This window comes from Grus americana, chromosome 1 (assembly GCF_028858705.1).
Source record: "Grus americana isolate bGruAme1 chromosome 1, bGruAme1.mat, whole genome shotgun sequence".
NCBI lineage: Eukaryota > Metazoa > Chordata > Aves > Gruiformes > Gruidae > Grus > Grus americana.
The window spans coordinates 187202344-187215012 of record NC_072852.1 but is presented as its reverse complement, the minus strand read 5'-3'; the positions used below and the strand labels follow the sequence as shown (position 1 = coordinate 187215012).

General features: G+C 38.0%; 1 protein-coding gene across 2 annotated transcripts in view; it reads right to left on the bottom strand.

Moving 5' to 3' along the window:
- Nucleotides 1–819: 819 nt before the first annotated feature.
- COG3 (component of oligomeric golgi complex 3) overlaps nucleotides 820–12669 on the bottom strand; it is a 33551-nt gene continuing 21701 nt past the window's right edge. Inside the window, exons 17-23 of one of the 2 annotated variants that reach the window (XM_054831610.1) lie at nucleotides 10914–11034; nucleotides 8508–8596; nucleotides 8274–8408; nucleotides 6985–7060; nucleotides 5182–5309; nucleotides 4200–4298; nucleotides 820–2982 (exon numbers count right to left, since the gene is read on the bottom strand). In XM_054831610.1, coding sequence (XP_054687585.1) covers nucleotides 2953–2982; nucleotides 4200–4298; nucleotides 5182–5309; nucleotides 6985–7060; nucleotides 8274–8408; nucleotides 8508–8596; nucleotides 10914–11034 — 678 coding nt within the window. In that variant the 3' untranslated portion in view covers nucleotides 820–2952. Of the gene's footprint in view, nucleotides 2983–4199; nucleotides 4299–5181; nucleotides 5310–6984; nucleotides 7061–8273; nucleotides 8435–8507; nucleotides 8597–10913; nucleotides 11035–12669 lie in introns of those variants that run through there. The other variant, XR_008577866.1, reaches the window with a different exon arrangement.

The window sequence follows — 12669 nt, the reverse complement described above, 5'->3', positions numbered from 1 at the left end:
CCAACTGATTGTTTCTTTTTGCTCTATTCAGAGGTCTTTTTATCACAGATCTGATTTGTTCCACAGTTTTGGCTTGGTTTTAGGGTTCGATGAGAATAAAAACTCATGAGGGTAAGAGAAAGCAGCATTTGCGGATACAGGGCTGGATCTACCTGCAGTCACCATGAGTTGCTTCAGCAGCACAAACTTTTTCCCCCCTTTTCCTACCCACATCACTTTGTCAACATCAAACACACGGAGTTTGAGAAAGGACTATTGGTTTTGCTTGAGAAACACCTGGCACAGCACAAGCTATGCTGCAGGCATCGCTGTTGTACAAAAAGAAGCATGAATGCCTGGCCAGCTGCTTTGACAGTTATGAGAGATACAATCCAAGGGGCCAAACCTCTTTAGGAGGCTCCAGGTGCCTAGGAAGCAACGGTCACGCATCGCTGCCCCATAAAAGTCAGATTGAAGCTGAATTCCACAAGAAAAGGAAAACCACTGCCAGGTTAGTTCGTTCAAATGACATTGTCAAAGCCAGAGGGTGAAGGGAAGCTTCACGCTGACATTCCAGGGGACACACCACAAGCCTCTGGCTGATGTGTTTCTACAATACCAAGGGCCAGAAGAACAGTATGTGGTAATGAGAAACTATGAGTAGATGAGTCTGAGTAACCAGGCACTAAGAACAGCTATCAAATACAGTAATACCTGTGATTTTCCCAAGTTTTCTCTCAGTAAAAGCCAACTAGTTAAAATATGTTCTTGTACTACAGCTGTGGTTTCTTCCCCCTAACAAAATTGCAAGCAAAGAGACCGCTTAGTCACACAAGATCGTTTGTCAGTAAAGAAAATACAAATTTACTTTTATTATAACCATAAAGAGGCATTACTTTAACAATTAGCTGTACATTCAGCACTCAGGTATACATCTGTGCCAAATAAAGGCAATTCTCTTACTGCTAAAAAAGAACACTTCTCAACAATGCACCGCCTGTGATTACAGGATGTTTATTGTCTCTGTATTACAGTTATCTTGACAGACAAGCCTCAGGATACAGAATAAAGCTTTACTCTTGGACCAAAATAGGAGGCAACATTTTTATTTAAAAAAATTAAAAACAGCAAGTTTCTAGTCAGATAATATAAAGCATCTTAAATTAATCTTTTGAAAGTATTTACACTATTTGTAAACGTAAATATCTGAAACTGTACATGTTTAAACAAATGTTCGTTTAGCAAACAGGCTGTATAAACTGATTGCTCTTCTAATCTTTCAACCAGCTGCCCTAGAGCTGTCTGAGTACTCTAAGAGAGAAAAAGATCCCAAGCACAAGAGTAACTATTGCAATGGTTTACCCTTCATGTCTTTTCTGTACAACGTCTGTATTAAGTCAGTCACAACTCTATACAGCGACCACACAGTCCTTCTGTAAAACTTTATAAAAAACAAATATACATATATTACAATGCACTGGACATTATTTTACAGCCTGTATTTTTACACAAGTAAAAAGAAAGGGCAAGTTTTCTTCCTTGTTAGTTCCTTTAGTTAATTTTTAAGGAGTCACGTAAGGTCCTATGAGTACCACTTATGTACCTCTGCACCACTGCTGCACCACTTCTCATGGTAGCTTTAAATCCTACCATCTTAGTCTTCAGCCATGTCATTTATAACAGGAAAGTTATTAAATCAAAACACCACCAATGTGCATGGGAATTTCTACATATTTAAAACTACAGAACAGGTTTTATAAATAAGTTAAAAATCTGCCATGTAAGTCACCACATTTTTCTTTTGCAGTGCTGCACAATAAAGACTTATGCACTGAGACACCCTAAAGCTGCTTGTAGTGTTTCACTCAATTCATGACCGAGTGTTTTAGTGTTCAGCTTTCTTAAATAATGACCAATTTATGCATACTGAACACCGTGCACTGTTTACCAGTTACCAAGTACTTATCCCCCATTTACAATGCTGATTTGACAGGCTTGCACATTCCATTTTTGGCATCCACACACACCCTTACTAGCACTTACTCCAGCGCGCAAAGGCTGTACAAGTTCCAGTCCCAGTCCCCATTTTAAACAATGTAATACCACCATTTGCTCTTGGGCGAGGTCAAAAAACCAACTCTAACCTAAGACTATGTACCTGAGAATCTCAATGCTAAGCTTTGAAGTAAAGCATCTGAAAACATGCAATTCCCTCAGAAAGAACAGAAATTATATTGCACAGTTTTCCATTGCAAATCCCAAGGAAATGAGATTCTTTACATGGAGGAAGGTGAGAGCATGAAACTTCAGGTCAGACCTCACCGCTCCCAATCACGACACTCTAAGAAAAACAGCACATCCAGTGTTTCGAGAAATGCTTCACATGTGGGAAACAAAGTTTTCCCAACTAAGAATCTCTGAATTATGTTCAAGCACATGGTGGATTACCAGGATTTTCGGGGAAGTTAAAAAAAAATCAGAGCCTGCCTGCTTAAGTCAAATCGTCATACCAATGTGCTTATCTCAAGCCTTGCAAATACCTATCGCCGCTACCATTTGATTCCCTGCGCTTTATTTCCAGCGTGTCTTTGAAAGTGCGGCTTTTCACTGCGTACATGCTTATTAAAGGAAAGCAAGAAAGGTTTTTACATAAAAAACCCCAGGATTTCAACTTTGAAAACATCTGGATAAGGCAGTAACTGAGCTTCTGTAAGAGTGATCAGCAAAGGGGTTTTTGTTTTGTTTCCCCCCGCCCCAACTTCTCCAGCCAACGAAGAGGAAGACCTTTAACAGATCAATAAAACTGTGTTGTTTGTTTGTTTGTTTCTAAAACAGAGTTAAGCAGCCTGGATAGTTTTGATGCAGACTGGACTGCACAGTGGGATCCTTCATCTACTTCAAGCAAATGTCTTTGCATTCCCTTCACTGTCTGGCATTCAGCTGAAGCTTATTTCAAGCAGCCTCACTGTTGGGCTACTTGGACATCGATAAAAGCAAGTTGACCTGGAAGACAAAAGGAAAGCCTACATTAGAGCAGCTAAGTTTCAGAACTGATGTCTTATACTTCACCCTTTAAACAAGACTCTTAGAAAGCACATTGTCTTAGATGAATCAGAAGACAGCTACAAAACTACTGGCCAAAATTTCCAGTCAAATATCTGCTCAGAGGCTTTTTAAAATGCAATTGTTGACTATGCTGACTAGTCATTTCAGCAGTCACAACCTACTGTGTCAGATTTTCTAAGATGACTTCATGCATTGTCAAGGAATTCCAAAAAACAGCATACTAGCAAAAAATGTTAACATTCATCTTAGTTATCTGAAACACATTTGGGATCCTTCACAATACTTGTTTCCCAGATTACCGTATGGTTTCCCATACACTTCAGTTCGTAGGAGAAGTGATCCTAAGGATTAACAGATAAACAATTAGAGAAAGCCATCTCCTCTAGGCCAACCCCACCTCCTTCCAGTACATCACTCCCACTCCATGCTCCAGGAGAGTTATCACACATCCCTGCGGCCACATTCACCACAGGCAATGTGCTCTAATCCATAAACTAGATTATCTGTTTAAATATTGGCATCCTGGAATAATCATGATTCTATCTACATTCCCTGGACCGCTAAGGTCAAAGCAAGATTTTTAAAAACCTATTTGGTTTCTGTCAGAGCATCCTAATACAGATTCTTAACCCCAATCATCTCTGAGACTAAAGACCTTATTACGTAGGGTTACATTTCCATGAACATCTGCACGTTTTCCCAATGCAATTTACTTCAAATGAACCCCTGTAATTCTTTGTCATGCTTCTTAAATGTAAAAGTTGCTTCTTTTTGTATTTGTCAAAAGCAAGACTGCCTTCACGTGCACAAGCTTTTTTAAAGCATATTCACTAGCTTTGATCTCTCTGAAAAGACAATGCCCAGAAATGGCAAGACTCTGCTATGATGTTGTACAACTCTATCCCCAACAACATCAATCACCACCCTCAGTTTAAAAACTCTATTGGATATTCATTAAAAAAACCAAACAAAAATCCCTTCCAGCTGAGAGCCTAGAGTTCAGATAAAACCCTGAGTTTCATCATATGGGATTATGGGGGATAATAAATAAATAGGGATTCTGAACACTGAAAATACTAAAAAGAAAAATTAATGTTTAAAAAAGCCAGTCACATGAAAGAGCAATTGATAAAACAGGGAGCTTCAATATATACCTGTTCCATTGAAGGACAAGCTATGATCTGAAGATCTTCATCACTAAATTCTTCCTTTAACAAAGCATGGAGTTTCTGGAACATTTGCTGAATATTATTCTTTTGAAGGAAAGAAGAAAAAAACCTTAATATTAAAATCCACAACACTCATCTCAAACATGAACCAGAATAAGCACAATGTACATGGAATAGCTACTGAAGTGACCAGGTAGGGAGAAGCAGTCGAGCTTTAAGAGCTTTTCTTCTAAAGCCCCAAAACAGCCACAAGGAATCCATGTTGGCTGACAGATAAAAACTTCAGCTTTAGATGTGCTAAGCTGAAACACTGAGTCCTACAGACTTAACCTGGAAACTTAAAACTCAAGCTTGGTTCTTCCTTCCTGGTTTACAGTGGGTCTCCCATTGAATCTGCCTCCAGTGCTTCTGCCCATGTGTAATGGACCAAGCTGTACTGGTTTTGGCTAGGACAGAGTTAATTTTCTTAATAGTAGCTCGTACGGTGCCGAGTGGAAGATCTACAGAATGAACAGAACCAGTTGCTTCCCTGTAAGCCTGTTATGTAGGCTGAGTACAATGGAGAGCAGAACAGCTTTTTTTTTTTTCCTGAGCTAAACATATCATTAGATTATTTACTTTATTATTTCATGTGTCTTTTCCACAGGCTTCTCGGATCAGGGACACCACAGTGACTGTCATAGTCTGTTCACTATTACATGTGCATGGTATCTGTCACATGTTCTCTGGATGGACTGATAGCCTAGAGTAACTCTACAGATATACACATACATGTATGTATGTGTGTCTGTATATAGACGCTTATAAATATATGCATACATACATTTATATAGATATAGTATACATAACCATAGACACACAGAAATATAAGGTCGACGATCCCACAAAATATGTTTAAAAGTCTCCAACTAAATGAAGGCCCAACACCTAGAGGAAAACATGCTGAAGTACATCGAGCAATACTCACCCTAACTGGCTTAAACAAAATCAATTCTGTATCTTTATTGGACAAGTATAATGACATGCTTCGTAACGTTGATGGCAGCTTTGTTTTTATTGTCTTATAAGTAGAAGAGACCAGATCATTGATCTTTGCTGAAAGTAAAAGAAAATATGCTTAATAGGCTAAAACGGTGTTCTGCTAGTTGAAATCTACACTCCAGAATATCACCTGCTCTTTACTGGGGCTGATCATAATCACAGGGTTGAGTGACAAGGAAAGAAGGGGTGACTGGGCTGTGCGGCATCAACTTGTCATACAACCACAACATGCCAGGCAAGGCTTTTCTTTTGGGACCTACTCAAGACCTCAGCCCCTCTTTCCCTGCAGAAAATGCATCCAACCCCTTTCTGCAAATGACCGCATCCTCCTGAGGTTCCTGAAGTCACAGCCTTCCAACCCAACAAAGTTCTACACACACTTCCCACTAGAAAACTTGCCTGGAAAAGAAACTCCTGGGGAATAAACAGTGCTAGTAAAGAGAACAGCACACCACAAATTCTCCTTACTGACCACAGGCCCTGTCTTTAAGAAGAAAGGCTGCGCAGCCATCTGGATTTTGAATCAACCAGACAGGAATCCTCCCTCAGACAAGGCCTTCTTTCTTTATTGCTAGGTATTTTAATGGTTTTACAAGCTCTTTGCTTAAAGGGCAGGAGAAAAATCCGTTCATAGCTTTAAATTACTGAAGTTAAAATGCTATGTTAATTTTTTTCCCCTCAATTTCTACTGTATCTAAATTTTCTACCTACTCCTGCTTCCGAAACAAATGACTCCAAGAAGCAGCAGAAGCTCTGCTTAGACCTGCCTCTACACACATAATTATCTCCAAACAAACATTAAAAATACTCCTGAAGAAGCAGGAGATGTTAAGTAGAAGCTCGAGTTAGCCCTTGAGAGTGTCTGACCCATGGAGCAGCACTGAATTATGAATGAACGTGGCTAGCTTTGCATTTTAAGAACATGATGCAACAGAAGGTTCCAATGTATGCATTGGAATAATCAGATTTCTCAGTGTCACCCAGAAGCACAACTTTGTAAGGTGAAGAGCAAAACAACCCAGGAACATCTGAACTACTCCAAATGTTCCTACGAAGCATTCACATTTGAATCCTTAAGAAAGAGGAAACAAAGCTGGATTCCATTTTCACATAGTGACAGGGAAACTGAAAAGGAAGTAGGTACCAAATGTGCAGACAATAAAAGCGTCAATGCAGACTCATTTTTTCCTACAAAAGCAAAACCTTTATCTTAATGTAATCAAATAATTCCTTAAGCACATTCCATATGCAGTTGCAGAAATGCTGTTTTCATGCAAGAACAGTCACAGCTCGAGAAATACTCAAGCCATTCATCTACTGCACCAATTAAATGTATATTCTGGAGTCTGTCAGCTTTTGATTTAGAGGTATCTTAACACATTTAAACTGTCACACAGGTAAAAACGGAAGCCAGGATTTTCAAGAAAAAGGTAGACAGTTCTTAGGTACTTAGACTTTTTCCAAATAAATCAGCCCCGCAGTCCAAATTAATCTGGCCAGCTTTTCACATTGCTATGTTTTAGAAGTCAGGCACAGAGACAAGTGACGTTCTGAAATACTCAAGCCCCATGTAATGCAGTTTATATTGCTCTACCAAAAATGGTGAATGGAAGGGGTCATTTTTCTCCATTTGATGAGAAGTTTACAGAAATTTCAAAGTAGTAAATGATCATGGCTTTATTAGCCTACGAGCACCTCAGAGGTAACATGAATAAAACAAAGCAAATACCTGGTTGTGCCCATGGTTGCTGTGAAAGGCTGTATTTGGGACCTCCTTGAGTGGCCATTGTTTTTAAAGCAGCTACCTAAAAACAAGCACAAATGCCAAAATTATGTTTCTTTCAGTTGAATTCACAACGAAGTGACCAAGTAACAATTGCACAAGTCTCTTAGATACTGCAGTGTATGGAATCTCCCCTGCTCTCTCTCTTCTATGCACTGACTTAACAACACAGGGGAAGCAGCCTGACAGAAATGCAGTTCAAGATTACAGTCATGATCACTTCTTGAAAGTAAAATTCAAAATGGGATTAAATTTACAAAGACAGGCACCTAAGAATACAAAGAAATCTCAAAAGAGATATATACTCAAGCAGGTTAGTCAAACTCCCCAAATTCCCCATGAACCGTTGTGATCATTTGGACAATCTATCAATCTCATGGAGTACCCATCTATATTTCCGGCACACCACTGGCCCCTCACCCCAGCACAACAGGCATCAGTAAACGTAATACTGTAGTCTCCTAAATTCTCAAAAGCCAGCAGCTGGGATATTTGTGATGTCCATGCAATGCTGTAGCCCCAATTTCTGAGATGTCATGCTGTAAAACAACTTATTCTCAGTACACAAGGATCCACATCACACTTTTCCACGAGTAATAGATCCTGCTGTGTGGTTTTCTCAAGATGCCTAGAAATCCTGAGCTCTAGAGCGGGTTCTAGAAAAAAGTGTATTGTAGCAAGACATCTTTTATGTGCCCATTCCTTGGGATTCCTAATCGTTCCGACCAACTTTTATCAGGAATTTGTCACAAACAGGATGTGAGATTCAAGTCCTGCTCAGCCAGCACCTCACTGGTGTGAAATATACTGAGAACAGAAACTTTTAACACACTTCACAGCCATACTCTAAGACCTCCCTCAAGAACATGCAGGACCCAAGATTGTTTCTGAAGGCTTAAAAATTCAGCCAAGGTAGGAGTTTTCCTGCAAACAGAAAAGCTCCTGCCAACCTTCACAAACCTGTTTCAACTCAGTGAAACATTAAAGCTTCTTGATTGAAGAGCATAAGGGTTGCTTTTAAAAACAAACTATGTCATGTTCCTTTAATCCATCTCAAAAACACCTGGAAAATTGTTGTTGGAACTTAAAGGGAAGAACTACCTTATAACGGGAAATGCCATCACCTTCAGCTGATCAGGCAGCACTAGCAACTTCTCCTATACCCAATTTAAATACCAATTCCCTTGTCCTACCAGTATTTCAGTTAGGTTAACGAACATACAACACGTTTGTACCTTTGTCATGAACTCTTCCAGCTGTTCTATAAACTGTTTGGTTTGCTGCTGAATAAACTGCTCACAAGCCGACTTTAGATGACGATCTACATCTTTCTTAGAGTCAATATAATGTTCTCTGATTTCTGGAGTACCCTTGAACAGAAGACAACAAAGCTCTCCTTTTTATTTGCCAGAGATCACCACCCTCTTAAAAGACCAAATTTTTCTTAATGCAATAAGAATCCATATTACCTCCAGTAAGAACTGTATCAAGGCGTTGTTGCTGTTTAATCTAAAGAATCTTGAAACTGTCTTAGGGTTCAGGATTTTAAATGCTGCATCTGTGAATCAGAAAGTCACTCGCGCTGTAAGTCAATGGGATTCAGCTCCAGGAATTAAAAACTTTAATAACTCATTTACTCAGAAAAACGGCCTAGCATGATTAGGAACACAACGTTAACAATTCCACTCCCACTAGGTGGGGATGCACAAGTACAGAAGCACACAGAGCTCAATCCACTATTTTTTAGTTGCATTTATGGTAAACCTGAATCTAACAGTTGCACAGTTTAAACAGATAAATACATTACATCAACCTAACAAACAACTGATACCAGCTGCAGTGCTGTCAGCACACAAATTGTGTGAGCTCTTTTCCTTTTGTAACTATATCTACAAATGAAAGACTTTTTACATAAGCTATGTAATTAAGCAGTTAAAGAACAATATGCAGAATTTGGCTCACACTGCCTGTGAAAACCAAGTACAGTTGCATGAAATAAGTTAGAACTGTCACTCATTTCCTCTGTGCTGAATTATTTTAGTTAGGACTAAAGAACAAAACATCAAGGTTGATATACACTCATGTTTATGGTCTCTGCAGAAGTTCCAAGAAGTTCTAATGTCTGCAATTTACACATGATACTGGAATTATTCCTGTAGTGTTAAGGGGATGTTGTCAACCTGAAATCTAGTCAGAAAGGGGAAAAAGAAAATTACCAACATGGTTTCTGTACTGCTTGTTGTCCCAATGTCATTCATTTATCATCCTACACATCAATCTGCCTTTTTTTTTTTTCCCCATTTCAAAAGTTATTCTGTGCCCCTCTTGCTGCATGTAACAATGGGAGGGAAACAAGACGTAGGAGTTAAAGAAGTGTTCTCAAAGGCATTAAACAAAGAAGGAATACCAGGTACGTAGGCACATAGGCTTCGTATGGAACTAAGGATCTGCACTCTGATGCAGTTAAAAGAGACTGCAGAGAAAGTTTTATTTTGTTCGCTGAATTATTTTCCAGAAATTTCACTGAATCCAAAAAGAGCACAAGTTCTTGATTGATTAGACGCCTATGAGCTAGCCAGTGTGAAAGTCACTTCTCCCCACTGTGTATTTCAGTTACAAGAACCTTAGCACTACGCTATTTTAAAAAAATTGGGCGGAAGCATGACTTTTACATTAAGCAGTGTCCCTTTGTCTATAAATCCCAAATTAAATCTTAAATCTATGTGCAGACAGCTTGGCTAGAACACAGTAAAACTCCTATTAGCCATGTTATTTTTCTTCTACCATTCATCCCAAATATAAAAGCCCTACTGGCCTATGCTAAACTACATTAAGAATTAAGCAGAATGTACATCTTTTCAACACCCTCACCACCACCCAATATAAATAAAGTGTTTTCCATTACTTACCACTACCATCTGCAAAGCACTAGCTGGCACAAAAATTTATTCAGTTAAATGAAGATGAAGAACAAAGTTTTGTGTCAGCCAGGACAAGACACCAAAAGGATGTATTTGCCCTTTAACCTCCAGTCAACTAGAAACTACTCAACAGGTAGGAGGTTTCATTGATGTTCAAATGCAACAGGTGAAATGGTTAGTCTAAGAATTGCTTGCTTCAGAGTTAAAACAGCAGCATATTAGATGGCAGGAAAGAAAAGTTATTTCTTCAGCTTTTTCTTCTGGAATGGAAGAAGAGAAACTCGACACGCTTCCAAGTATTTTTCCCATTATCTTTATAACCTTGACAAGTGCATGACTGTTCATTTCTGTATCGAGAGGGTTTTCTTCTGCATTTTACAAAGGAACCATAGTACAATTTTAAAAATCACGACCGTGGCCACTACTCTCTATTTTCCCTTTGTACAACAGACATGGTTGCTACATAAAACTGTTCAACAATACCGCTTATTGAACTTGCAATATAAAAAATCCTTTCCTAAAATAAAACCTCACAGAAAGGTGTAGGACATCTTAATTTGTTCCGTGCAAGTCAACTATAGATTTTTAAATTCACCTGCTAAACAGCAGTAACAAAAGATATTTCTTTAAAGGGTCAGAGAAGGAGAAAATCATCTCTGTGCAACAGAAGTGTAGATTACTTAGCTGTTCTTAAAAAGGACTGGATAAATAAGTTAGGTCAGCAGCAAAAAGCAAAAGCATTTCATATAAAAGTAAAGAATGTGTTAGATACATCTTGAACCGCCCTTGAGAGAATGGTTTTGGTTGTTTTTTCAGAGAAGATAAGAATAAAGCAAGAGATTAGAACAAGAGTACAGGTCATTGCAAATGAACATAAAATAAACCCAGAACTTTTGCTGGCACATTAAGGGAGGACAATCCCATCCCATTCTGTAGCCAGCAACTGTTTAGTACCTCTAGTTTTCTTAAGGTCCAGGGAAATTTCCTTAATGGTGAAATCAGTGTGGAAAGGAGCAATTTGTTCACGAAGAATCAAGAGGTGTTTTATTAAGAAAAGCTGTCCATCAACCTGGGTCTACAGCACAACAAGAGAAAGAACATGCATTACGTGTATAAAAACAAACAAACAAAGAGCAAAGTTTCAACACCTCCACTTTAATTTTGTTATAGGAAGTAACTAATAAATAGTAATAATCTTACTAACAAGCTTTTTCCATTAGTCTGTAGTGCCATTAACTACACCCTGGGATCAACAAATCCCACTTCTGTACTGTTCCTAACACATTGCTCTGCAGCAGATTTTATTCACATTTCTTAGAAGAATTAGATTACACAGCTCTACCGAACGTCCACATTCGGTACAGGTATCCATTATTTGAAAGAGACAAACTTATTCTTCATAAGAGCCAGGAATTATTTTATGTAATTCATATAATTTATAATTGAAAAACATGAGGTTCTAAAATTTTTTTAATCATTATGATGATTAAAAAAAGCCAATCAGACAGATAATCAAGGTTATTACAGAAACATTAACTGTGCTATTGTGCAAAGGTCTTACGAGGCATTTTTTTCATGTCATTAAACACAAGGCTTAGTTAATTTCTAAACAGTACAGCAAAGATACAAGAATAAAACAAGGCCAAGTTCACACCACTGAGACGATCAGTTTTGCACTGCTTGTTATTTTAGCTATGTGCTTTATACTGCATGCTGCTTTTAATCTTTGAAGTTCATGGCTCATTGAGGTAAATGGAAGAGGTCTCAAGAATTCAAATTTGCTTTTGCAAGCTGGAAATTTCCTTAATATATACTGTTAAATAAAACAGTAAAGAAGAAATTAGATTTAAATCTGGAGTTTTAACAAATAGAGATGTTTACTAAAAATAAGTGCTGGAAGAGTTTCTTGAGTTTGGTTTAGTTTCTTTTTAAATTATTCTTACATGCATGATTTCACCAGATTAATTTAAAATTAATGTGCATCAAGAACAAAGTGGTACAGATCCTAGTCCTGGGCTAACCTATCTACAGCTCACTGCAGGATCAGTTTCGTTCTCTGCAATACTTTAAGTCAATGCTGACTCAACATACAGTGCTGGAATGGATAATTAACTGCAGAACTCTGAAACAATTACACATGAAATAGTTATCTGCTCAAGCTAGAAGGAAATGCAGCTTGAATTTCTTTTTAAAAGATACTACGTTTAAGACATATTTTTCAAAGGACACTCAAAAGAAATACTTCAAAACAGTTCTTCATTTCCCATAGCAGCTAAAACTTTACTAAATATTGACTGCTCATACATATCCAACAATTTCAGCCTACTGAGACTTTCCTTCTATCTTTTTTTTTTAAATTCACTTCCTGGCTGTTAGGAATCAGCAAATTGCTACAGCATTTGTATTAAAGGAACTGTGACAGGAAAAAAAAAGTTTCCTCCAACTACTTAAAGTAACACTTAAAGTTAAAATGACTTGATGAAACTGTATTCAGTTCTGAGCAACACATCAGATCAAACCTTTTGATTATAGACAGTTCTGAGAAGAGAATACTTAGCAAATCTCCCCAGTGCATTCAATACTTAGAAAGATTTTTGAAAATTCAAACAATGGAGGCAGAGAAAGACAGATAAGAGTAACAGGCAATGAAAACAAATATAGGGAGCAGAGACTTCTCGCAGAATTTTTCTTTAGGTATCATTTGATTGAA